Source organism: Triturus cristatus, chromosome 1_2 (genome assembly GCF_964204655.1).
Source record: "Triturus cristatus chromosome 1_2, aTriCri1.1, whole genome shotgun sequence".
Taxonomy (NCBI): domain Eukaryota; kingdom Metazoa; phylum Chordata; class Amphibia; order Caudata; family Salamandridae; genus Triturus; species Triturus cristatus.
The window spans coordinates 784640749-784666140 of record NC_140580.1 but is presented as its reverse complement, the minus strand read 5'-3'; the positions used below and the strand labels follow the sequence as shown (position 1 = coordinate 784666140).

General features: G+C 44.3%; 1 protein-coding gene across 31 annotated transcripts in view; it reads right to left on the bottom strand.

Moving 5' to 3' along the window:
- The window catches only part of ANK3 (ankyrin 3), a 1906984-nt gene that overhangs the window by 393960 nt on the left and 1487632 nt on the right, over positions 1 to 25392 (bottom strand). For 28 of the 31 annotated variants that reach the window (XM_085608804.1, XM_085608807.1, XM_085608799.1 and 25 more), the window contains 3 exons: positions 9614 to 9709; positions 2205 to 2277; positions 1558 to 1620 (listed from right to left, as the gene is read on the bottom strand). In XM_085608804.1, coding sequence (XP_085464930.1) covers positions 1558 to 1620; positions 2205 to 2277; positions 9614 to 9709 — 232 coding nt within the window. The remainder of the gene's footprint in view (positions 1 to 1557; positions 1621 to 2204; positions 2278 to 9613; positions 9710 to 25392) is intronic. The other 3 variants (XM_085608808.1, XM_085608829.1, XM_085608823.1) reach the window with 1 other exon arrangement.

Genomic DNA, 25392 nt, shown 5'->3' with positions numbered 1-25392 from the left:
AAAGAAAAAGAGTTAGCAGTTAGAGTCAAGGCCCAGTACACCGGCCGTGAATGGTAGAACCATTCTAGAGTAGGTTATTAATCTGCTAATTTAGGGCTCTAATTCACAGAAGCGTGCACCACTAAAAGGCCACTGAAATCTTTGTACCCAAGAACGTTGGGAACATAAGCATCATTAAATTTGTTTCCTCATGTTGTTCTTCATATCATACTTTTGGAGATAACTAGTTCACCAGGGGACAATAGGGACTAGATATACATTTAGCATCATTACTGAAGAGTCTACCACAACCTAGGAGAAAAGCATGTGGCTATTGGGATATGTTACTCTGCACCCTACAACAGGGCTCTGAAAATATTTGGATTATTTCATGCACTGCTGCATGCAAACATCAAAGAACGAGCAGCAACCTATGGGCCGCTATGGATTAAACTTGAAGCACTACTTGAGAGTAAGTGCACCAGTAACAGTCAGCAGCCCATCACTTTACATCCAGTTATTGGAGTACTAAACACTATTTCCCCTCTTTAATAACCCCAGAGAGAAACACAACTGAACTGTATCTCAGTTGCCTTTATTTGCACAGCTGGAGGTGCTAAGGCCCCCATATCGAGTAACACACTATTTTCTGCTAGAATTCTCTCTTCATGCACAACTGATTTAAGAGCTGGTAAGGGAGTTTATTTAGTTAAGCATTGCTTGTTGGCATCTCTGTGTTCCCTGAGGGGTAGACACCTACAGTGGCTTACTCAGCCTTTGATCCTTCAGATGACTATGCATACTGGAATCCTCTGAGGAGGCACACCAGATCTGTGAGCTGGTTTATCTGTGAGAGTTATGGTAACCCCTGGCGTACAGTATAAGTGCACTGGGTCTGTGCCAGCCAGCTTTTAGCTAACTCCTTTGAATAATAATACAAAGTTGGCGATCAGCCAAATAAAGGTAAATTGATTAAGGCAATTCTAGAAATGATCTCCCTAGCAGTAGTAGAAACTGAACACTATGGGTTGGGTGCTCAGATGGATTTTTGTAGCTTCCATTTTGTAGCTTCCAGCAGATTCAGACTCCAGGGAGCATCTACTGAGCACTTAAATTCAATTGGGTCTTCTGGCAGGCACATAGTCCATGTTAGTCATCTCACACTGTGAGGAAAATGCTGGAATGTAGTTGCTGATGTTGAATACTGTATATTTATGCAGCAGAAATATAGTATCTAGCTCCCCTTATGTGGGCCCAGTGCTTACCACTTATACCAAAGCCAGCCCACTACTGTCTGAGGTGTGAAATGTCCATCGCCTGTTTTTACTAGGACGGACCAAACAACCATAAATAACTAGGTTTTCAAAAGCATCTTCAAATTGGATAAAAAGGTGCGTCAATTAATTTAATTTTTGGTGTGCTAGAGTTTTAAACTGAATTACGCAGACCCTGTCAAGGTTCTAGGCCAAACGAAAATTCCAAGCTTTTTTGGGCATCGCTTATGACAGTAGAGCCCTAAATTTTATTGGAAAGGAAAAGTTTAAGTTAAATTTCACTGCAAAATAAATGCACAAATACCTTCATCGCCCTCTGACATATACTCGCCGTCACTGAGAATTTCAGGCATATTGGCTCTACGAACTGTACAAGTCAACAAATAAAACAATTGAGCAAATAAAAAAAGACATGATAGCACCAAGCTTTACTACTGGATTTGAAGCAGAATTGTAGATGCAACCAATCATTATCATTATGTAGGTTGTGTTCATTTTTTAAAGTCATATACTTCCTTTAAAAGGGATGTAAGCTAGTCTCACCAACAGAAACTGACAATTCTGCTTTAGCAATGAACATACTACAGGGTGGTTGATAGACACAGATATACAGACACATACCACCCTGTAAAGGGGAGACCAGCCATGATTTCTTTTTAAAAAAAGAGGATCACCGAAGGGGAGGTAGTGAGGTGAACTTTTGAATTTTGTTGGTATAAACAACGACATATGAAGGAGTGTCTCGTGGGAAAAGGAACTACCAGGCAATTACTAATCCAACATTCAGCATATGTGATACAACATTAACTTTTGTTTCTTTAAATTACTTTGTAATACGAAAGAGGCAATCAAGCACTTTCAATTTACAACAGTTTAGAGCTAGGAGCTCTTAGCACAATTAATCGCAGGATTAAAAAATCACATTTTAAAAGTAAGAATTTATGAGCAAACCTTCGTCATCGGACATGTCCAGGACCTCGTTCATAGTTTCTGGTACATTCATTTTATGTTTTTCTGTCACAGTCTGTGAACAACAATAGAAGGACAAGATTCACAACATCAACATCAGAATATCAGACTTCTGGAGATAAGAATTCAAATTATGTTAAACACAGTTACAGTTCTGTTGGTCCAATATCTGGAGCCCAATAGAAACAAACTTGCGTGGTCACTAATGATTAAGCCATAACCCTAGACTACCACGGTGGCAAAGGATCTTTAATCGTTCCTTCTCACAGTTAGTACTTGGAATATGTTGGAGGCCAAGGGCCAGATTTATCAAAGATTCTGGCACTTGTGAAGTTAGCAGTGCTGCCCGCGAGGGATATGTATCAATAGTTTTAATCTGTTTCTGCAGTCACAAACCACTGAGAAAATAGAAACTCCTAGAAGGGGTTGGTATCCCTTCAAAAAGTGGAAGGAACAGCTTCCTTATGTAAGAAACAGTTGGAGGAATTGGAGGAGCACACAGCAGTTCAAGAGACTGTTGCATACTCCACTTTCCCATTATGCCATTTGTTATCCCAATTTAAGACTCAGTCAATTTACAAAACATGTTCTGCAGTAGTTTGCGACTGCAAAAGCAGGGATCTAGCTCAGCTGCCCCTTGCAGGAATCCATCCTTGTATTTGCATCCATTCACAAGGATTTACAGAGGGATTCTTAGCTATTACACATGAAGCAGATTTTCTGCAAATCCATGTGAATGGTCAGTTTGCACAGTTTGTGATCGGGACATTCGACGCAGCTCAAGAAACATAAGTCACAAGGCAGCGTAGCCCAAAATCAGTAAGTGATTTGTAACTCAATTCTTCATACATCTGTCTCCCAGTCCTGTTTAATCTATGACCGATCAATGAGAGAGCCATAATCAACCTTGAGATTATCTACGCTAGGTCTAGGTAAATAACATTTTGCTAAACTACAAAAGGTTGAAAATCCTGCATATTGACAGAAGGACCATAAGTTGTTCCGGCTCCAAAACAAGCCAGGCTAAATGTAAGGTTCTACATCTGTTTTTCAAAGGTCGGGAAGGTTCAGTCTTACTATTGTTGATTATTGACATGCGCCCTTGCACGCTGAAGAGACCCTTACAATCTGTAGGTAAGCCTCTTTAGATTGCCATAAATGGGATGCCGGCGGCTTCATGAGTAAAAACAAGGCTGTTATTTTCTCTCCCGACCTAATTTGATGGCTGGCACCCATGAAGAGTTTAGACTCAGATCACAGTTTCTTTCTACTTTAGAGACGCTTCTGCCCTCTGTCTTGCGAAGCTAATTGCTTGACCAAGACCCATTGAGCGATTGCCAAAAAGGGTGTTTCAATAATGTTTTCATTCATTGCGTCACCTATTTGTACAACATTGCACCACAATGTTTAACACTATTTATTGCACTGTTACATTGAACTAGTTATTCCAATGACAACCATGGAAGTTACCTTCTGAAAGCCTACCCGATAAGAGAAAACGTCAGAAAAATAACAGCTTTATCAAACATTTTGTCATTTGTAAGACTTATCCTACACATACAGAGGAGGGGGGCTTCGGGTAGTGTAAGTTTTCAAAATTAATTTTCTCTGTTGGTTCAAGAATAGTAAACATTCCAGAAGATAAAAGCTCATTCCAATTTTAATATTTCCTGAGATAATAGGTAGTTTTTCAAAAAAGAATACAGCTAAATATTGGCAAGTGTAAAAACCGGTATATATGGAATGGCTGAAAATCATGGAGTTACAATATTTCCTCGGCATCCTCAAATAACCTGCCTGGGTCTGATACGAACATAAACATGAGGACAACTTAATGTGTTGTACTACACCATCTGCCTGAGCAACTCACAACAATTCTGAGTGAAAACAATTGCTTTTTAGTGATAACTGGGGGTGTGCCTAACAGGCAAATAAGGTTTTGTGAAATGTTCTATTGGCCTCTGCATTGTGTGATGGGTTACTTCTGTCCCTTTGTCTACTCCCACGCATACTCTTCTTCCTTCACTTAGCACTATGGCATAACTTTTTTTTATGAGAGTTAATATTGTACTAAAACGGGATTTGCCTTTATCTCACTAATTTACTGTGAAACAAGAAGTACACTGCACTTGCTACATTTTCCTCACCACTTTGAAACTAAGGACCATATGTACAAAGTCCTTTTGATGTTGCAATCTGGCGAATCTCAAAATTGTGTAATTGCAAAATTATAAAAGGGCTTTTATTAATGTAAAAGCCTCATTTTACAAATCAGAAAATATTTTACAATTCGTAAAAAGGCTTTTGCAATCTTTTCCAAATCTCTGCTAGAAAGGGGTGCACCCCCCCTCTTATTTCTTATTCAGAAAGGAATGTGTCAATGGTTTGTGACCGCTAATGTGGATAAGGTACCAACCCCAAGACAGGGAGAGGAGGGGGATGTTTAGCTGACTCTCCCAGGAGAAGGTGTCCCTTGTGAATTATGTAGGCAGACTCTGCAATTGTTTGCCCAAAACACACTTATGGTGCAAGAAAAAGTCTTGGCACACCCTTTTTGTGTCCAGGGCTCTTTCCTGGCGCAAGAGCTTGAGTGTCACACAGTACAGCTCAGAAATAGTGCCCAAAGTTTGCCTCTTTCTGTTTCCACCCTTCACAGTCTACAATAATGCTGTACCTCTGAGAAATATTGGGTTAAATAAACTCACTTTACACACAGAAGGTGCGTAAAAGCAGGGACTCAACTGTGTGCATGGCCAGTGCAGCTATATTACGATGCGGCCCCAGATGTATCTCCAGTTAGGACACAGTCTAGCTGGCATTCTTTATCAGCTAGATCGAGTACTTTCGGGAATTTCGCCCCCAAAACCCCCACTTAAGCAGCAGGACTAAGCCTCAGTTTGCAAAGTGTGCTGTGCGTTATGCCCATTTCATACCCGCACAGATTTTCCCAAGATGATAAACCCAATGTCTCCACCTGAAGAGTATGTTAAGATTTTACCTTAAGAAGAATAGACATCTTCTTGAGTAGCTGTAAAAGTACATCTATTGTAGATACAGAGCTTTGACCACCAGTCCCTTCAGGCAGCTAGGTCCAAATGACACTATTTTCAACCATCTCCTGGATGCTGCCATACAGAGCATTATGTAGTCATAGTTGCCCTAGCACAGTTCTAGTTGCCCAGACTACGAGTGACCCAGTATAGTTCTAACTAAGTAACAATGGAACATTGAAGCCACAACAGAGTACTCGCTAGAGCAGTCCTCCAACACAATCAAGAGTCCTATTAAAAGGTAGTGTGTAATTTAATTAATGCACACACGCTCATTAAAAACAGATTGCAATTTTCTGACTTCATCAGGTCACATAGCTCAGCATGTATTGTTGTAACTGAGATCTAGGCTCTAGATTTCTCTGACCCAGATTTAGCAGAAGCAGTACATGCTGGATACAGCATTCTGTGACAGGATCGTAAACATAACCTTGGTGAGGTATTGGCAGTGGTCTTAAGCTATATATTTTGGTGCACACTCTCACTGCACGTTTCTCCTGTCTGTGAGGCCATCTCTTTTAATCTAAAAATCTCTGACCCTTTTTCGTTTCCAGGCCTACTCCTATAACGCCCACCTGGACCCACAGCCACTTTTATCTCCTCAATTGGCACATTATTAGAACCTTTCCTTCAGAAAACTCACTTTACCATTCTGGGGGATTTCAACTTCTAGTTGAAACTAGCCTCTTGTCCAGTTACCTGTTCTCTGACTGACTACATGTCTTCTTTTTCTTTCATGCAACTGGTTAATTCTCCTACTCATCTTGCTGGTCATACTCTTGATAGAATTATTACTAACAACGCTGCGCTTAGGGCCAATTAAATACTCCCTCTTATTTGGTCTGACCATAGCGCTATTAGCTTTTCTCTTAGTCTACCTTAATCAAAAAATCTCCTTAAAGTTCCCTCATTAAGAGATAAGATTAGGGATTGGAAAAAAGTAGACAAAAACCACATTTAATCAGGTCTGGTTTTCCATGCCCAATATTGGTCAGCTCAATGCTAAGATGGCTGCTGCAAACTATCAGGAATGGCTCGCTAAGTCGTCCGACTCAGCCGCTCCACTGAAAACTGTCGTCAGGCTATGCTCTAAACCGTCAGTCCCCTGGGTTTTGGACAGGCTTAGTTTGACTGTTGAGGCAAGCATATAATCTTATTTGTTTATTTAGGCAATTTGTAGAGCGCGCAAATACCCTTGGGTGTCTCGGCGCTAAGGACGGCTGAACAGAGGAAGGACTGGGAGCGAGTGAATTATTGGTTAAAGAGCCAGGTTTTTAGTTGCTTCCGGAAGGAAAGCAATGTGGGAATCGTCTTGATGTGAAGGGGGAATGTGTTCCATAGTCTGGCAGTGGCAACAGTGAATCTTCTGTCACCCTAGGAGGCTTTCTTGGTTCTGGGGACAGAGAGCAAATATGCTGCTGATGAGCGAAGGGGTCTACTAGGCATGTAGGAATAGAGAGTTTTTTTCAGGAACTTATGTCCTATGTTGTGAATTGCCTTGAAGTGATGCATAGAGCTTTGACCTTTGTTCTGCTCCTGATAGGTAACCAGTGATACAGTTGTACCACCTTGGTAATTTGGTTTGGACTTGGGGATGCCTGACAAAATCCTTGCCGCTGCGTAGTCTACCTTGGACATAACCAGCGTGCTAATAAGAGTCCTGCCGGCGCTGGATGGTAAGAAAGGTAGAAGTTTTTTTATCATCCTGATGGTATAGAATGATGATAAGACAACTGCGTTTGCATGGTGCATGAATGATAGCTTGTCGTCAAACAAGACACCTAGGTTTCTGACCTTTGTGACGGGGGACAGAGGTGAGCCTAACACTGACGGCCACCAAGTGGGTGACCAGCTAGGGAAGAGGTTACCAAAGATCATCACCTCCGTTTTGTCTGAGTTTAATTTAAGGCAGTTGTTTGCCATCCAAGTGCTTATTGCAAGCATACCCTCTTGGAAGTTAGCCGCGACTGTATGTAAATGAACAACAGGAACGTAAATGGCATTTTGTATACGACTTTCAGGGGGAAAAAACTGTTTATAGGCCTCTAATCTGCAACGACACACTTGCTATCTTTGAGGGAAAATTCCAGCTATGCATTGCCCAAAATCACAATAAGGGACTTTTTAAAGCAGTTGATTTGCTCTCTGGTCCAAAAAAACTCTACCGAAATGGACCTGTCTCAATTCTTTTGTGATAAGCTGGATGTGTTTTTTTTTTACTAAGAATCTGCCTTCTCTCTGTTGACTATCTCCCAAGTGAAGGCTCTTATTCTGAATATTACATCTGGTTCCCCCTTTGATCCTTGTTCTCTGTAAATCTTACATCTGGTAGCAGGTGCAGTAGCAATGTAGCTAACACCTACTCTCAAGTGAGTCCTGCTGCTTCCCGCTGGCCTGGAAGGAAGCGATCATAGTGCTTCTGATTAAAAAGACTACCCTGGATGTTAAGGATCTCAAAAAGTACTGTCCCAAATCCTTGCTACCATTTGCTGCTAAAGCTCTGGAAAAACATATAACTGTTTGCTATAATTGACAGTCTTGACTTGCTGAGCCTCCTCAAACTGGTTTTAGGAGTAGACACCGTCTGAATTAGTGGCAGCAGCAGACAATATTAGATCAGTTGTTGATGCAGGTGAGGCTGTAGGTTTTATTATGTTAGATCAGTACGCAGTTTTAGATACAGTGTCCACTTCCCTCTTTATATCCGGTCTTTCTCAGTTGGGGATTTAGGGGAAAACCCTCAAATTACTAAGTCCCTTCATTGGAAGGACAGAGCCTGTCCAATGTGGGCAATATACTTCCCAATCCTTCTCTGGGGGGTGCCGGGGGCGAAGGGTTCATCCCGTATTCCTACCTTATTTAAACTGTTTGTCACATCTCTAGCCAAGCGTATTCAGTCTTTTCGCTTCAGTGTGGTATCTTACGCTGACGGCACCTAGATCATTGTTACACTGACAGACGACACACACTCAGTTGCCCAGAATTTTAACAGCAAGCTGGCGATTAACAATTGGATGAAAGATAATTTTCTAACACTTAATGCTGAAGAAATGGAGGTCTTCATCTGTGGGCACCACAATTCCTTCTGATCCAATAACTGGTGAATGTCCACATTGGGTCCTCTCCCTGTTCCAGTCAAATCAGCAAAACACCTGGAGATAATATTTGATGAAAGTCTGGCCTTCGACACACAAGTAAATCGGACAGTTTCGACCCGTGTTATTATTATCCGATCGCTTAAGAAAATGTATCCCTATTTACCAGAGACAGCTAGGAAAACAGTAATCGTAGCATTATTCTCTTTTAGGCTCGACTATTATAAATGTTTCTACCTCAAAATAAATTAAAGATCCCTAACCACATTGCAAACAGTCCAAAATGCCGCTGCACGACTAATTTTAGACATTCCACCTTACCATTCAGTATCGGAGGAGCTTGAAAAGTTACAATGACTTCGAGTGAGAACGAGGATTGCTTTCCAGGTCCTATGCATAGCCCATCTAGTGCTACATAATCAGGGCTCTCATTTCTTCAGGGATAGATTTCACTGGTATCTCCTTACCAGGTTGCTGCAGCACAGAGCAGAAGATTCCTAGTTCCTAGACTCTGGAAGGCCGGATGAGGTGGAAAGTCCTTTAGCTATGCTGCAGCCAAACTTTGGAAATTTCTTCTGCGGCATATTTCTGAAGTAGATAACCATTTATTATTTAGGAAAAATCTGAAAACATGGCCTTTCACCTGTTAATTGATTCTCCAGTGCTTTAGCTCTCTGCTCTTTGGTTTCAAAGTTAAGTTGTTTTTGTACCCCTAGCGCTTTGATACCTTTGGGTATATGTGCACTGTACAAATCTTTTTTTCATTTCAGTTGCATGCTGGTAGTAGGCATGCAACCCAAAGCCAATCTCCTTTAATTGAATGGTGGGGGGGGGGGCCTTGCCTAATACCTATCATTTCATACGTTCAGATGAGGGCATAATCCAGAGACAAATGTATGGGCATACTACCAGATATCTGGTCTGTAGAAAAAGGTACATTATCCAACCTGCAGATAAATGTTTTCAGTGAAGCAAACACAGAATTTGCTTCTTCAAACAGTGACTTTATTGGACAAAGAAAGTTATATTATAAATAAAAATAATGAGACAATCAATAATAGAAGTAAATAGGTGCTACTTTCACACACCGTGAGATATGTGAAGCATTTCTTAATATAGTGAAGTATGTGTTTAGGAATACACTGAAATATATTTCATTAAAAAAGACAAATTACTGCAATTTTAACATAAGTGCCAAACATGCCCTTATACCCTAAAACACTCTTAGAAAAATCATACTACTTACAACCATCGTCATGGTCTCTTCCGTCACAACCTTCAGTGTATCAACAACTGATATGTAGCCAAGCCGCCGAGCGATTGAGAGGGCAGTATTACCATTCTAATAAGGAAAAAAATATAATTAGTATTATGATATATGGAACTAATACACATTGGAATTTTAAATTGAAAGCACACTGTTGTGGCTGTGAAGAGCTGTTTTGTTCAGGAAATGGGTTATTTGCACGAGATTGATAAATAATTGACATATAACAAACACCCAGATGGCAAAATAACCAATTATTACTCGGGAAATATATTTTAGGATCACACAACATTTGAAAACACCTTTACTCTGCCTTAGTTGTTTTCAAAGATCTTGTCATTTAAAGACACTCCTAGATCACACAGTTAGGATGTGCTAAAATTCACAAGATCACCTTCCATTGACACTGACAATCTCCAGGAATGTTTAATAGGCCAACTTCAGGATGACTAGAAATAACATCTAACCTCACCAAAACAAATTCTCAAGTGTGAAAAAGCAAAGCTCACCCCAAAGTCAATGTCTTGGTCAAACAAAAAGCACAACTGCTCCACCCAATCAAAAACACTGAAATAATCACGGATTAAGGTGTATTTTTCTATATCAATAAAGTCATAAACATAGGATCCTTCTACCCATTCAGCATAGGCTTGTTTATTTCATATTTGTCAGACCATCTGATAGACTTGCCATCTTTTGGCGTGGTTTCCCCAGACTTTTTGCATTCTGACCTCCAGTTTTGACTGTGTGCTGAACTTTGTTTTTTCTGGCTTTAGGAATGTGCACTTTTGTCTTAAATATAATGGCATTTGGTTTCTCCATGATTGGCATATTTGATTTACTGATAAATCCCTAGTACTGTGCACTACATGTGCCCTGGACCTGTAAATCAAATGCTATCAGTAGGCCTGCAGCACTGATTGTGCCACCCACCTGAGTAACCCTTCAAACATGCCTCAGGCCTGCCCCTGCAGAGCCTGTGTGTGCAGCTCTAAAGTGCCATTTCGACTTGATAAGATAACCTACTTGTCGGGCTCAAACCTTTCTTTTTATTACACAAAAGTCACCCTAAGATAGGCCCTAGGCAGCCCCAAGGGCAGGGTGCAGTGTAGTTAAAAAGTAGGACATGTAATTTTAAGTTTTAAATGTCCTGATAGTAAAACGCTACTGAATTCGTTTTTCACTACTGCAAGGCCTATCTCTACAATAGGTTAGCATAGGAGCTGCCTTGTAATATTTTACAAGTGTAACTTCCAATTGGGAAAAGATAGTGTTAGACCTGGCCCTTTTTGCAGGTTTATCCCCAAACTTTATGCCTTTTGCCTCCTATTTTTCTGACCCTGTTTTTGTTGGCTATAGGATTCTGGGCACTTAACCACTGCTGATCAGTGCTATAGTGCATATGCACGCTGTATAAATTGTGAATATGAAGGTTATCCATGATTGGCATCTCTGATTTACTGGTAAGTCCCTATTAAAGTGCACTGTGTGTGCCAGGGCCTGTAAATCAATTGATACTAGTGGGATTGCAGGACCGGTAGTGTCACCCACAGGAGTAGCCCTGTAAATGTGTCTGAGACCTACCACTGTAGTGTCTGCATGCACAGTTATAAACTGCCATGGCAAGTGCACCCACTTGCCAGGCTCAAACCTACCCTTTCCTTACATGTAAGGCACCCCTAAGGTAAGCCCAAGGTACCCCCATGGGCAGGGTGTAGTGTATGTGAAAGGTTGGACATGTACTTGTGTGTGTGACATGTCCGGATAGTGAAATACTGTCAATTTCGTTTTTCACTATTGAAAGGCTATCTGTTCCATAGGCTAACATGGAAGTTGCTTTGTAGCATCTTACAAGTATAACTTTCCATAGGGACAAGATGGAGAAATGGAGTTTAGGCTCTCGGAACTCAGAATTTATTAATGCACCTTTTGATAAAGGTCTTTTTTAAATTCTGGGTTTTAGAATGCCACTTTTAGAATGGGCAGACGGAAGCCGAAAATATTGAAGGATGGCCGTTTGAGAAATAAATCAATGAACTTGTACCCGTCAACCGCAATAGAAAATCACGCGGCTTCCCGGGTCCAAGTAATTACACACTGCCACTGGGAGTGGGGTTCACTGCGCCTACAGCCGCCATTTGAAAGCAGAAAAATAAAAACCTACAGCCGCCATTTGAAAGCAGAAAAATAAAAACAAATGCTGAAGTGTCTGCTGGCAAAGAGAAATTTTCAATACTGCAGCACCTGGAAAAGAACGACTTATAGCAGAGGCATCAGCACTTTTGGCCCTTTCTTTTAAACAATTAAAAAAAAACTGCCGCACTCAAAAATCTCCTAGATTTGTCTACACCAACAGGAGCCACAAGCCTCCTGGTCAGCTACATGAGTAAATCGGGCTCTCTACAATGTTGAAGAGACTCCTAGACGTATAAACAGATTCCAGTCACTGCCCTGAAGAGAATCCCTTGAGATAAATTGGGTTTCGAAACACGTTGGCATATCACCAATACGGGATCAGCCTGTATAAAATTATGTATAGCAACTGAGGGAAATAATCCCTTTAGAATGTATACCCTCATTTGCATAAAATGTTAATATCCCCGTTGGTTGGTAACCCGAGTCTGTTCCATTTAAACAGTCTTTGATGGAAATATGAGGTTACCCTACTGTTTTTTCTGACTGGTAATAACTTCAACTGATTTTCATGTAATTGCTTTGATGTTTTCACATTTTTGTTATTGTGTAATTGTGTAGTCCATGTTTGTCTTGTGAAATCACCAATTGTTGTACTTTGTTTCCACATCTTTATTCTTTCAGTTCAGTTTTGAGATTGTGTAAATTGTGAAGTGTAGTCCATATCTGTCTTGTGAATTTATAAAACATATAATAAGTTTCAAAAAAAGAGCAATTACATGATGTAGACCATCTTATTTGTGATTTTGGTCTCAGTCTGCTCAAATAGCTGGCAGCCCAATCAACGGTCAGCTAGATATTTCACTTATTTGCAATTTATCGGCCCAATCTAGCTTGTGTGATATAGGGCCCACCTCTTGTTATAACGAACTTTTAGAAAGTGGGCATTTTCTTACTTTACCACCCTGGCTGTTTGTGTATTCAGCTTCTGGTTTTGAAGTGACAGGAGATAGGGATGTGCATTCACTCTAGACAGTCACTGGGGGGTTGAGGTGTGCCCTGTCTTGGTTGGGTGACTCCTCGCTGGGCTGAATAGACCTGATCTGAATTTAGTGTGGTTGGAGGAGTTTTGCCTGCACCTGAATAGGCTGTGTCTTCTTTTCGCAATGCTGTCTCCCCCCTCTGTGGTCATGCTGCACCAGGGAGGAAAGGGCCGGTTTGGACTGGGTTCAGAGACCCTTGCCATAAAGAGAAAAATAACAAAATGCGGTATAAGTATTGGACCTAAAACACTAGGACTTTAGATGACTTCAAGGAACGAGAGGACCCTGCCAAGAAGAAGAGCGGAAGGAATGTGTGAGGAGCGCTGCCTTTTCTGTGTGAGGGGTGGGTTGCTGCTTCTGTCTGTATTGGAGGAAAAGGAGTGACTCTTTTTGCCCTACTGTGGTATCCTGCTTGTGAAGACAAATCTCCAAGGGCTTGTGTGTGCTGGCCTCCTTTTGAAAATCTCAGGTAGATAAAAGATTTCAAGACAGATCCTTGCTGAATTTTAAAGTAACCTGCCTGAAAGGAGGGCTGGAAGCTGTGTGAGGAGCGCTGCCCCTGATTTGTGTGGGGTGGGACGGCCTGCTGTTGCTGCTCCTGGCTTGGACAGGGGAAGAACTAGACTGTTCGTCAACTTTTCAAGCCAAAAGCATGAGGAACGCAGTGTGTCATACAGGGGCGTAACACAGGCCCCCGCATCCCCCGCAGTGCGGGGGACCCCTGAGCTGCAGGGGGCCCCCTCAGCACTGTACTCACGCTGGAAAGCTCTGTATTAAATCCGGAGCAGGGGCCCCTCTGTGTACTTTGCAGGGGGGCCGCTTCAACTTTCATTATGCCTCTGGTGTCGTATGAAGAGCGCTCCCCCTTCTTTGAGTCTTGCCATAAAGAAGTGAAAGCACATAAGGAGCGTTTTTTCTCTGTGCAGTGCGGGCAGCGCTGCACTTTCCTCGTGGGTTCTTAGCAATGGGAGGGGAGAGCTGAGAGAGAAGAGGCCCTCTCCCTAGTGACTAGTTGTGTTCCCGCGTATTTCTTTTGCCTGCTTCCGGGGATCTGCTACCTGGTCCTGGGCTGAAAAATAAGGCAGTGCCCAGGCAGTGAGGACACCCGGCTGGGAGTTTCTCTGCGTTGCTGGGGCAACGTCAGGAAGGGCCGGCCGACCCACAGAACGTGGAAGGCCGTCCCCACCTGGAAGCCTGCAGACACCCAGAGTCATCTTCGGTCACTGGCAGGTGAGTTAGGCCAGGAGCCCTGTAAGAGCTCAGGACCAGCGGACACCCGCACCCGGGGTTGGGATGCTAGCCCTCGCTCCCACTGCACCTCAGTCCAGCAGCCTGCTGTGTGTTAGAAGGGGAGGACCCAGCAAGGCCTCCCCAGTTGCCCACCTTTATGTGGGGGATTTAAGCACCGGAGAGCCATCGCAGCTGCACCACACGATCGCGGGCAGCTGCTTCAGCGCATACCTGTGGGGGGCATTGCTGTACTCTAGCGGCCATTGTGAGGCAATCCAGGAGGGGCCCCGTGGCATTAGAGACCATGACGGGATGGTCATCCTTGACTGAGGTCCCTTGGAATTTCTGCGCCGCCCGTACAAGAAGCGCTGGGAACGCATATTTAAAGTACAAAGTAGTGCTTGGGGACACAATGCTATCTGGCGATCCTTGCTTCCCCTAACTGCATTTCTTTTGTTTGATGCCCTAAATGTGGTATTACTTGAAAACATGTTCCTACTGCAGGAGCTGCATAATGCTGCACAGTGAAGGTGTAAGGTGGTGTTGTGCGTAATGTGTTCAGTATGTTTTATAACCTGTGCAATCAATGAGTAGTTACTCCTGTGACCCCAAATGTGATGTTAAGCGTAAATGCTTCAGGATGATTTTTTATGATATGTGCAACTTATAAGTACGTGCTTCAGTGCACTAATTGTGTTTAGGACACTTGCCTTATTGCAAGGTTTATTGCTGAACTATGCATTATTATGACAATTGCCTAGTGGCAAATTGATTTATGTGAATGTGGTCTAGTGTGTATTTTTTGTTATATAACCTTGTGTGGAGTTTCTTTTTGTGGTATGGGTAGTGGTGGTATGGGTGGTGGGGGGGGGGGATAAGCCTGACTGGTCTGCCAAGCTACCAAGGGGGTGAGCAGGGTTTATCTTGGGTGTGTAGCTCTAGAGTGGTGGGTTCTGTCTGGCTTAGGTGCATAGCATAGCCAGATAGAAACCTCATTTATGGCTTAGGTGCATAGCCTAGCCAACCAGAAATCCCATTTCCAACAGATAGGAAAAGTAAGTTTGGTGTATCTGGATTCACAATTTAAAAATACATCTGTGAGGAAGACCAGGATATCACCCCGCCCATGACCCTTGTGAAAAGCCCTAACATAACAAAGATACCTCTCGCTAGCCAGGGTCCAGCACAGAAAGAGTTAACCTCCTTCGGCTCCTCTCCTTCGCAGGACCAAGAGCGCCCTTCCCGAGGCGTCGGCCAATGGCGGAAGACATCGTGGGCTGTAGGGGCAGACCCTTGCGCTGAAAACCAGGAAGACACTGAGATAGAGGCGCGCGAGAGAAAAGTGCCAGGAGAAGAAGAGCGAAGCAGTGGAGCGGAGACAGGTCAAGGGTGTGCCAAGCCAGGACGAGAAGCAGACGAAAAGCCAGGACGAGAAGCAGACGAAAAGCCAGGACGAGAAGCAGACGAACAGCCAGGACGAGAAGCAGACGAAGAGCCAGGAAGAGAGGTGGACGAAGAGCTCCAGCCCTCCGGAGGAAAAGGCGACGCCGAGCGGGAAGAGTGGTCCGAAGAGTGGTGGACACCCCCGGAGGATGCCATAACACCGCCACAGCTCCGGAGAGCTGTGGCTCCAGTGGTACGTGGAACAGGGCCGGGGACAGAGACATAGGGAAGGGGAGGCGAGTCTGGGAGACTCGGGGCACTCAGGGACGTGTGGTGGTCACAAACTCCTCTACCGTTCACACCCTCCTATCTGCCCCGTTTTTTTCCCCTTGTTATCTTCTTTTGTGGGTCTCTATTGCGGCGGCCGTTCCCTCACTCACGTTCGAGAAGGGAGGCTTCCACTTGGACGTTATTTTGGTGTGGACCCTTTCTTCCTCCCCCCCCCTTGTAAAACCAATCTTCCAAGGTTTCTTGCCTGCCACACCCCTTCACTTCCTCAGTGGTGGTCTAAAACCTACGGTGGTGGAACATAACATGTTTCACGTTAGCCTGAAACAGTCGAGACAACCATACTGATTGTCCTTTCCCCTTTTTTCTTTTGTACTCCGGGGTTGTGCCAACATCGCTCCAAGAAGAGGAGAAGACTACCCCTCACCAAACCAACGGGAGAAGACTACCCCTCACCAAACCAACGGGAGAAGACGACATCCAAGCCCCAACCTCTATAACCCTCTGATTAATTGATTTTGTTGCTTTGCCTTTTTTTCATCATTCAGCCCTACCTAAGACCTCCTCGCTTTACTTTCCGCCCATCCCTCTCACAACATCTTTTAGTGAAGTTGGTTTTTAAATTGCGGGTCGGAAAAAGCCACTTTTAGAAAGTTGGCATTTTCTTACTTTAACCATTCTGTGCCTCTGCTTGTCTCTGGAATACACATCTGGGTTGGGTGACAGCTGGGCTTTGTGCCTTCCCTCTAGACAGTCACACACAAAGTGAGCTGTTGTGTGGCACTCGCATCCTGATGGCCCATCACCAGGCTGATGGGCCTTCCCAACCTAGAGAGGAAGGGAGGAGCTGCTACTTGCACCTCAATAGGGCTATGCCTGTCTCCACACAAAAGGTTGCATACCCGCCTGTAGTGAGTCTGGAGCCAGGGCAGAAAAGGGCAGGATCTTGTATACTACAAAGACCTTTCTTTACAGGCTCCCTAAGGCTAAAACAGGTATTAGGTACTGGACCTCTACACCATATACTCGGAACACTTCTGGAACTGAGGACATTCTACTAAGGAAGAAGAGCTGTTGTGCTGCCTGGAGGGACTGCTACTTCGCTGTTCACTTTGCTGTGTTGGTTTGCTGCATCTTGCCTGTGAGTGAGAGGGCAGGACTTGACTCTCTACCTCCTTCATCTCTAAAGGTTCTCCAAAGGCTTGTTGGGCTTGCGTCCTGTTTTTGAAGTCTCAGGGATAACAAAGACTTCCCGTGCAGCTTGCTACCGTCACCTGGGTTCCTCTGCTGCGAGTCCTGCTCTGCCAGGTGTTACCAAATCCAGTCCTGGGCCCTTGGAATTGAGTGGTTGGTGCTGCAACCCAAGAAACCAATGCATCGACACTGACACGTCGATCAGAGCGGGTCCATTTTTCTGCGATATCGATGCAGTGCCGCTGCTTGCAACGAAGGAGTGAATCCCGCTTGCCAACAGTGTGACACAATGACCACGACTTACAATGCAGCCCCGGGTATGTTGATGTAGTACCGCTGCATCACTATTGCTACACGAGTCTCAGACACCGCATCGCCAACATCTGCAACGCATCGTCACTGACTCATAACTCAACAACTTATCAATAAAAGTAAATAACCAAATGTTTAGTTGGTGCTGAGTCATTAGAAAATAACTTAAATCATACACAACTTAATACTGAGCATAAATGGTTCATAAACATCAACTGCAAAAATGCAACAGGTATTTATAATATAATCAACATACTACGATTATAACGGAAAGTAGAGTCAGCTGCTCCCAGAGGACAAACTTATAAAGAATGTTTCTTGTGTAACAATCCACAAATAGTCGTGGTCTTTCCCTGGTAACATATGAGAGTGTGGGTGGGCCACAAAATCCTAGGAGGGTGAACAGTTAGGTCAAGGGCCACATTTACTGTCCTTCCCCCGTCTCATCCCGAGATTGGCTTAGTGTGCCCAGTATCTTTGCTTGTCAGTGTCGCAGTGTAGGCCATTCCTGTGCAGTTCAGGTGCTGCCGGAGCACATTAAGAAGACCCCAACAGTTGGAGCGCAGTCGGCAGTAACAACACCGAAGTTCAAGTGTGTGGAGGCCGCACTACCAGCAGTCACAGAGGTGGTAATGGAGTTGTGGTACTCATGCAATGACCTTGTGGCTTGGGACTACTCTTCAGACCAAGATACACAACCCACCACCCAAACACCTAGGTCCATACCCCTACAAGGCAGCAGAAGCTTTGAATTCCATTCCCTATGAGTTGCACAACACTCAGGGCCCTAGGCTGTTCAGGAAACGGCTAAAAACCCTGCTTTTTATCTAATTTGCAGTTGCTTTCAGCTCCTTATCGTTTTCATTTGGCTTCCGCGCCGGGACACCCGAGTAGCCGTGCGCAATATAAATGTCTATAACATAACATAATGGCTAATTGGGTACGTATATCGGTTCCCATGTTGATGCACCTCTCCTCTGGAATTTCAGGATATCTTTTGGGTAGACCTTGGGTTGCAGCCCAGTTTCCTGTAGCACCTTGCAGCTTAGCAGCACTAAATTGATGCTGGTAAACTTCAGAGAGGCTCGAGTTACCAACTATCCTCAATCAACATAGGCACATGGCTTAGCACACCGTGACAGCACTTGGTGGGCTCCGGGGCTTCACCCTTGCAGAATGATGCTGATGCCTCTCTGGTGCATAGCAGATGTCTTCATCATGACCCGCCTAGGCTCCTTCACAGCCCTCTTCTTCGGTACAGCATTTTCTCTGTGCAGGGGCACCCCCTCTGTCCCTCCTGAGTAGTCGCTCTGCTCTCCAAGTGCAGCCCAGGAAGGCTTTCATGGCAGTTGAAGTTCCTTGGTTTCTGTATCAGGACTTATAAAGGGGATTTGGCAGAGGATATCCCAACCCTGGAGTACAAAGAATTTGGTGTGGAGACCCTGAATTCCTGGTGGAGAAACCATGGCATGCAGTCAGGAATTGGGTATTTCAGAAGTTCAGTCCGAAGACTGTTCAGGGCAGTTATGCTCTTTTGTTTATTCCACTCAGACTGCTCAAGCCGAGGCCTTTGTAATTATGTGTAAGCAGGAAGTCGGGGTGGGGTTAAGCTGGGAGTCTCCAGATATGAGAAATTAAAAACAAGGGCTTAAAGGCGAGGAGCGTTGCCCTACTTAACTACTTGTTATCCTATGGTGGGTAGAGAACCATGAGATGAGCCAGGAAAGCACAAGGGGAACATTTTGTGCTTCAAAGATGCCCTCTGTCTCTTCACCTTAACAGTGCTCAGTCTAAACCACTACAAAGAATCAATGGAATATCCTGGAGGAAGCCCTACAATTAACATCTGCTGTCTGGGCTCTCCCTCCAACCCTCTTTGCTGGGTACCATCTGAATGCAGATAAAATGGAACCCAGAGTTGCTATGGCTACCTGTGTCATAATTCTCCATAAATGCATCCTCTACACATGGTAAATGGTACCCACATGTGACATTCATGCCCCATCTAGATAGCAACTGGCCTGGGGCATAAGGGATTGGCAGTCCACTTTAAGTAAAAAGTTGGATAGGCTAGTAGGCAACCATTCTTGGAAAATGTCTTATCTTGCTACTATAAATGGTATAGCTGCCACCACTGTCATTCCTTTACAGCTGACAGCAATCATCAAGCATGCAGTGTGCTCTTCTACACCACAGAGCCACGCCCATTGTCTCGATCCTTGTCACAGAAGTATACCACCACCACAGGCATAATCATTGGGTGTGCTGATGCAGGGGTTAAGAGCTACAGCCTGCTATGGCGCATTTGAGGAAGGAACACCAGCTTTTAAATGCCATTAACGGCACTTTTCTCCATTCCAACATGGCCAAGTAGGTTTGATGCAAACAAATTACACTGAAATATTTTATAAACCTGGCATTCAGGGACACTGTCTTTTATATCCGGATCTTTTTCCAATGCTGTTTTTAATCAACAGAGGGGGGCGGTATTTACATGGCCAATGTTTCTTTCTTAATCATTGTGATTCATTTTTTTCCAAAATGTCACCACTGTCGTAAATGCTGCATGTGTCTCTGGTTCCCAATCTCCTGCTACCCAAGTCAATCTAGTAGCTCTAGTTATCTGACTATATGCAAGAAAGTGTCCAATTTATACATTAATGACTCTTCTAATAACTTCAAAAGGCCAATCACCTCTATGTATTGCTTTGCATCTAAGAGCTTCAAATGGCATATTAGAACCTCTACCCACTGGCTAGGCCCCATGATACCTTGTTCTTCACAATCTCCTGCTTTGCACTAATGATCAAGGAGAAGATAACTTTGTTACATCAGTGTGGGAGCATTTTGGCTTCATGACTGGCATTGAAACATGACATTAGCTCACCTAGTGATATGACAGTACAGTCAAATAATTTATGGTTACAAACTTTTATTTGCTGCAACAAAAAAGTTACGTTTGAGGCATCACATTTTCAGTTTGTGTCTGACATCCACTGATGTTTCAGCAAAACTGAAAAGTTTAAGTCTTTGCTTGGAGGATTGTGAATGTAGTTTCATCTCGTTCTTCTGCCAATTTATAATATACTATTTCATTGTTAAAGCTGTCAGCTTCTTGAATGGTCCTATTCTATTGTGAAATGCAATGCACTATAATTTATTGGTTACTTACCGAGTTTTTTTTAATTTAGTTACAGGTTCTTTGTTAAAAGAAATGCTGTAAAAGTGTGTAGCTGTACATACTATATGGTAGTGGTACACCGCCTACTAACTTCTTCCTCTGTGATGAAACCACCACTATGGCGATTGGTTTATGCCATAAATGTAATCAGGTGTGCAACCAAGAAACTAATTTCTTCTCTCAAATATAAAAAGGCAAATTTATTTCCTCCAAAATTGAGGTACTTGGCATGGTAGAAGGTGAGGAATACGGATTTCTGACATTAAGGCAGGTTTGAAATGAACAACTGTTGATAAACAAATTAGGAGTCAAGTTATTTTCCTCTTTCCTCCACCGTGCCCTCCTCCTCTCTCCCATTTCAACTTCCACTGTTATTGTCCATACGCCTGCCACATATAACTTAAATACATTTATTTTCCTCATTACTAAACAAATTGTGTACATTACTTCTTAGACGTCCTTATCACCTTCCAGCTGCTATGCAATGTATCTTCTCTCTACCCCGTTACCTCAGCTGTACCTCAGGACACTTAAGTGGACCAGTATTTTGGCACAGTAATGATATGGGGTGTGGATGTGGCACTATGGCCAGGACTGATGACTTTAGAACTGGGGAACTAGGATCGAATCTCGGCGTAGACTCAACATTCTGCGATTCTAAGCAAATCACTTAGGGCTATATGCACATAAGCTTTTTGCATTTCTGAACGGGCCGAATTACAATGTTGGCCTGTTAAGAGATGCAAATAGAACAGAATGAATTCCTTTAGCTAGTTGTGATTGGTTGTTTTTATTTTTCAGTGAGTATTTCCATTAGTCCATCAGTGTTGACGTGCACCATAGAATAAATAATATGTGTGCAGACAGCCAACACGTTCCGACATTTGTTGAGCCTGGGGCTTTCTCAAAGCTGCAAGAATAGACAAGAATAAACAGTGATAAGTAATTATAAGTCTGTGGTCCAGTAAGGCCATCACCGTGTACAGGGATGGGACGTGAGAGAACACCTGTGGCTTCCTAGACACCTGTGAGGATACAGTTGAATATGTTACTGTGTCCAAGAGATATATCCATCATTTGTGAAAAAGGCGTATTCAGTGTGCTACCATGGTTCATGCAATTAGCTTGGGAGGACGCACTTTACTCATCTTTCATTGCTATCACATTGGGGAACAGAAGGTCCAAACCCCTTAGAGAGGTCCACTCGAAAAAAAATGAGTATGCAGTAACAAGGATAGTACTAGACCTTGCATGCCATTACTACAAGAAATGCAAAACAGCCTTTCCTAATGTACAAAGGCAGATAGGGAATCGCAAAATGTGATTTCTACCCAGTAGAAATCGCATTCCCTAGCATTTCCTAAATGGCAATTTCCTAATAGCAAATTCCTACTCTGTAGGCATTGCTATTAGGAAATCTCTATTTTTATTCATTTCATTTTGCATTTTCAAAATAGTGATTTCTTGAGATTCGATATTTAGTAAATGCTCAATGGAAATTTCAAACATATGGCTCTTAATCTCCCCATGTCCAAAAAAAAAAAATGTGTTCTTGCGTAAATTAACCGATGCTCATATAAAGCGCTCCAAAACCTAGGGTCGGGTTTGCGCTATATAAAACTGGCAAGAATATATATACATATGGCTCACAAGAAGCCCGTACATATAGTTAGAAGAGGAAAACATGAGCCACCCTTCAGAGCAGCTGCGAGTGACAAAAGTTCCAGTAAAGTGGTTGCAGTGTGGCACCTTGGTCGGTCTTTATGCCAGCTCCTAGGCGGCCTGGCATGTTGCTGCCATAGAGAAATGCAGAGACACGAGGCTGGAGCAGCTGCTTATCATTACTTGTCAAAATGCTCTTTTAAGAATGAACCAGACCCACAAGCTGGCACAGGAGATCTGCATGAACACTGCTCCAAGAATGAACCAGACCCACAAGCTGGCACAGGAGAGCTGCATGGACATCAGACAACAATGAAGTCTATCCTGCATCAGCTGTTCTAGAAGCAAGCATGCACACTGCTCCAAGAATGAACCAGACCCACAAGCTGGCACAGGAGAGCTGCATGGACATCAGACAACAATGAAGTCTATCCTGCATCAGCTGTTCTAGAAGCAAGCATGCACACTGCTCCAAGAATGAACCAGGCCCACAAGCTGGCACAGGAGAGCTGCATGGACATCAGACAACAATGAAGTCTATCCTGCATCAGCTGTTCTAGAAGCAAGCATGCACACTGCTCCAAGAATGAACCAGACCCACAAGCTGGCACAGGAGAGCTGCATGGACATCAGACAACAATGAAGTCTATCTTCCATCAGCTGTTCTAGAAGCAAGCATGCACACTGCTCCAAGAATGAACCAGACCCACAAGCTGGCACAGAAGAGCTGCATGCACACTGCTCCAAGAAGGAACCAGACCCACAAGCTGGCACAGAAGAGCTGCATGCACACTGCTCCAAGAAGGAACCAGACCCACAAGCTGGCACAGGAGAGCTGCATGGACATCAGACAACAATGCAGTCTATCCTGCATCAGCTGATCTAGAAGCAAGCATGCACACTGCTCCAAGAATGAACCAGACCCACAAGCTGGCACAGAAGAGCTGCATGCACACTGCTCCAAGAATGAACCAGACCCACAAGCTGGCACAGAAGAGCTGCATGGACATCAGACAACAATGCAGTCTATCCTGCATCAGCTGTTCTAGAAGCAAGCATGCACACTGCTCCAAGAATGAACCAGGCCCACAAGCTGGCACAGGAGAGCTGCATGGACATCAGACAACAATGAAGTCTATCCTGCATCAGCTGTTCTAGAAGCAAGCATGCACACTGCTCCAAGAATGAACCAGACCCACAAGCTGGCACAGGAGAGCTGCATGCACACTGCTCCAAGAAGGAACCAGACCCACAAGCTGGCACAGGAGAGCTGCATGGACATCAGACAACAATGCAGTCTATCCTGCATCAGCTGATCTAGAAGCAAGCATGCACACTGCTCCAAGAATGAACCAGACCCACAAGCTGGCACAGAAGAGCTGCATGCACACTGCTCCAAGAATGAACCAGACCCACAAGCTGGCACAGAAGAGCTGCATGGACATCAGACAACAATGCAGTCTATCCTGCATCAGCTGTTCTAGAAGCAAGCATGCACACTGCTCCAAGAATGAACCAGGCCCACAAGCTGGCACAGGAGAGCTGCATGGACATCAGACAACAATGAAGTCTATCCTGCATCAGCTGTTCTAGAAGCAAGCATGCACACTGCTCCAAGAATGAACCAGACCCACAAGCTGGCACAGGAGAGCTGCATGGACATCAGACAACAATGCAGTCTATCCCGCATCAGCTGTTCTAGAAGCAAGCATGCACACTGCTCCAAGAATGAACCAGACCCACAAGCTGGCACAGAAGAGCTGCCTGGACATCAGACAACAATGCAGTCTATCCTGCATCAGCTGTTTTAGAAGCAAGCATGCACACTGCTCCAAGAATGAACCAGACCCACAAGCTGGCACAGAAGAGCTGCCTGGACATCAGACAACAATGCAGTCTATCCTGCATCAGCTGTTCTAGAAGCAAGCATGCACACTGCTCCAAGAATGAACAAGACCCACAAGCTGGCACAGGAGAGCTGCATGGACATCAGACAACAATGAAGTCTATCCCGCATCAGCTGTTCTAGAAGCAAGCATGCACACTGCTCCAAGAATGAACCAGACCCACAAGCTGGCACAGGGGAGCTGCATGCACACTGCTCCAAGAATGAACCAGACCCACAAGCTGGCACAGGAGAGCTGCCTGGACATCAGACAACAATGAAGTCTATCCTGCATCAGCTGTTCTAGAAGCAAGCATGCACACTGCTCCAAGAATGAACAAGACCCACAAGCTGGCACAGGAGAGCTGCATGGACATCAGACAACAATGAAGTCTATCCCGCATCAGCTGTTCTAGAAGCAAGCATGCACACTGCTCCAAGAATGAACCAGACCCACAAGCTGGCACAGGGGAGCCGCATGGACATCAGACAACAATGAAGTCTATCCTGCATCAGCTGTTCTAGAAGCAAGCATGCATACTGCTCCAAGAATGAACCAGACCCACAAGCTGGCACAGGAGAGCTGCATGGACATCAGACAACAATGAAGTCTATCCTGCATCAGCTGTTCTAGAAGCAAGCATGCACACTGCTCCAAGAATGAAGCAGACCCACAAGCTGGCACAGGAGAGCTGCATGGACATCACACAACAATGAAGTCTATCCTGCATCAGCTGATCTAGAAGCAAGCATGCACACTGCTCCAAGAATGAACCAGACCCACAAGCTGGCACAGAAGAGCTGCATGCACACTGCTCCAAGAATGAAGCAGACCCACAAGCTGGCACAGGAGAGCTGCCTGGACATCAGACAACAATGCAGTCTATCCTGCATCAGCTGTTCTAGAAGCAAGCATGCACACTGCTCCAAGAATGAACCAGACCCACAAGCTGGCACAGGAGAGCTGCATGGACATCAGACAACAATGAAGTCTATCCTGCATCAGCTGTTCTAGAAGCAAGCATGCACACTGCTCCAAGAATGAACCAGACCCACAAGCTGGCACAGGAGAGCTGCATGGACATCAGACAACAATGAAGTCTATCCCGCATCAGCTGTTCTAGAAGCAAGCATGCACACTGCTCCAAGAATGAACCAGACCCACAAGCTGGCACAGGAGAGCTGCATGGACATCAGACAACAATGAAGTCTATCCTGCATCAGCTGTTCTAGAAGCAAGCATGCACACTGCTCCAAGAATGAACCAGACCCACAAGCTGGCACAGGAGAGCTGCATGGACATCAGACAACAATGAAGTCTATCCTGTATCAGCTGTTCTAGAAGCAAGCATGCACACTGCTCCAAGAATGAACCAGACCCACAAGCTGGCACAGGAGAGCTGCATGGACATCACACAACAATGAAGTCTATCTTCCATCAGCTGTT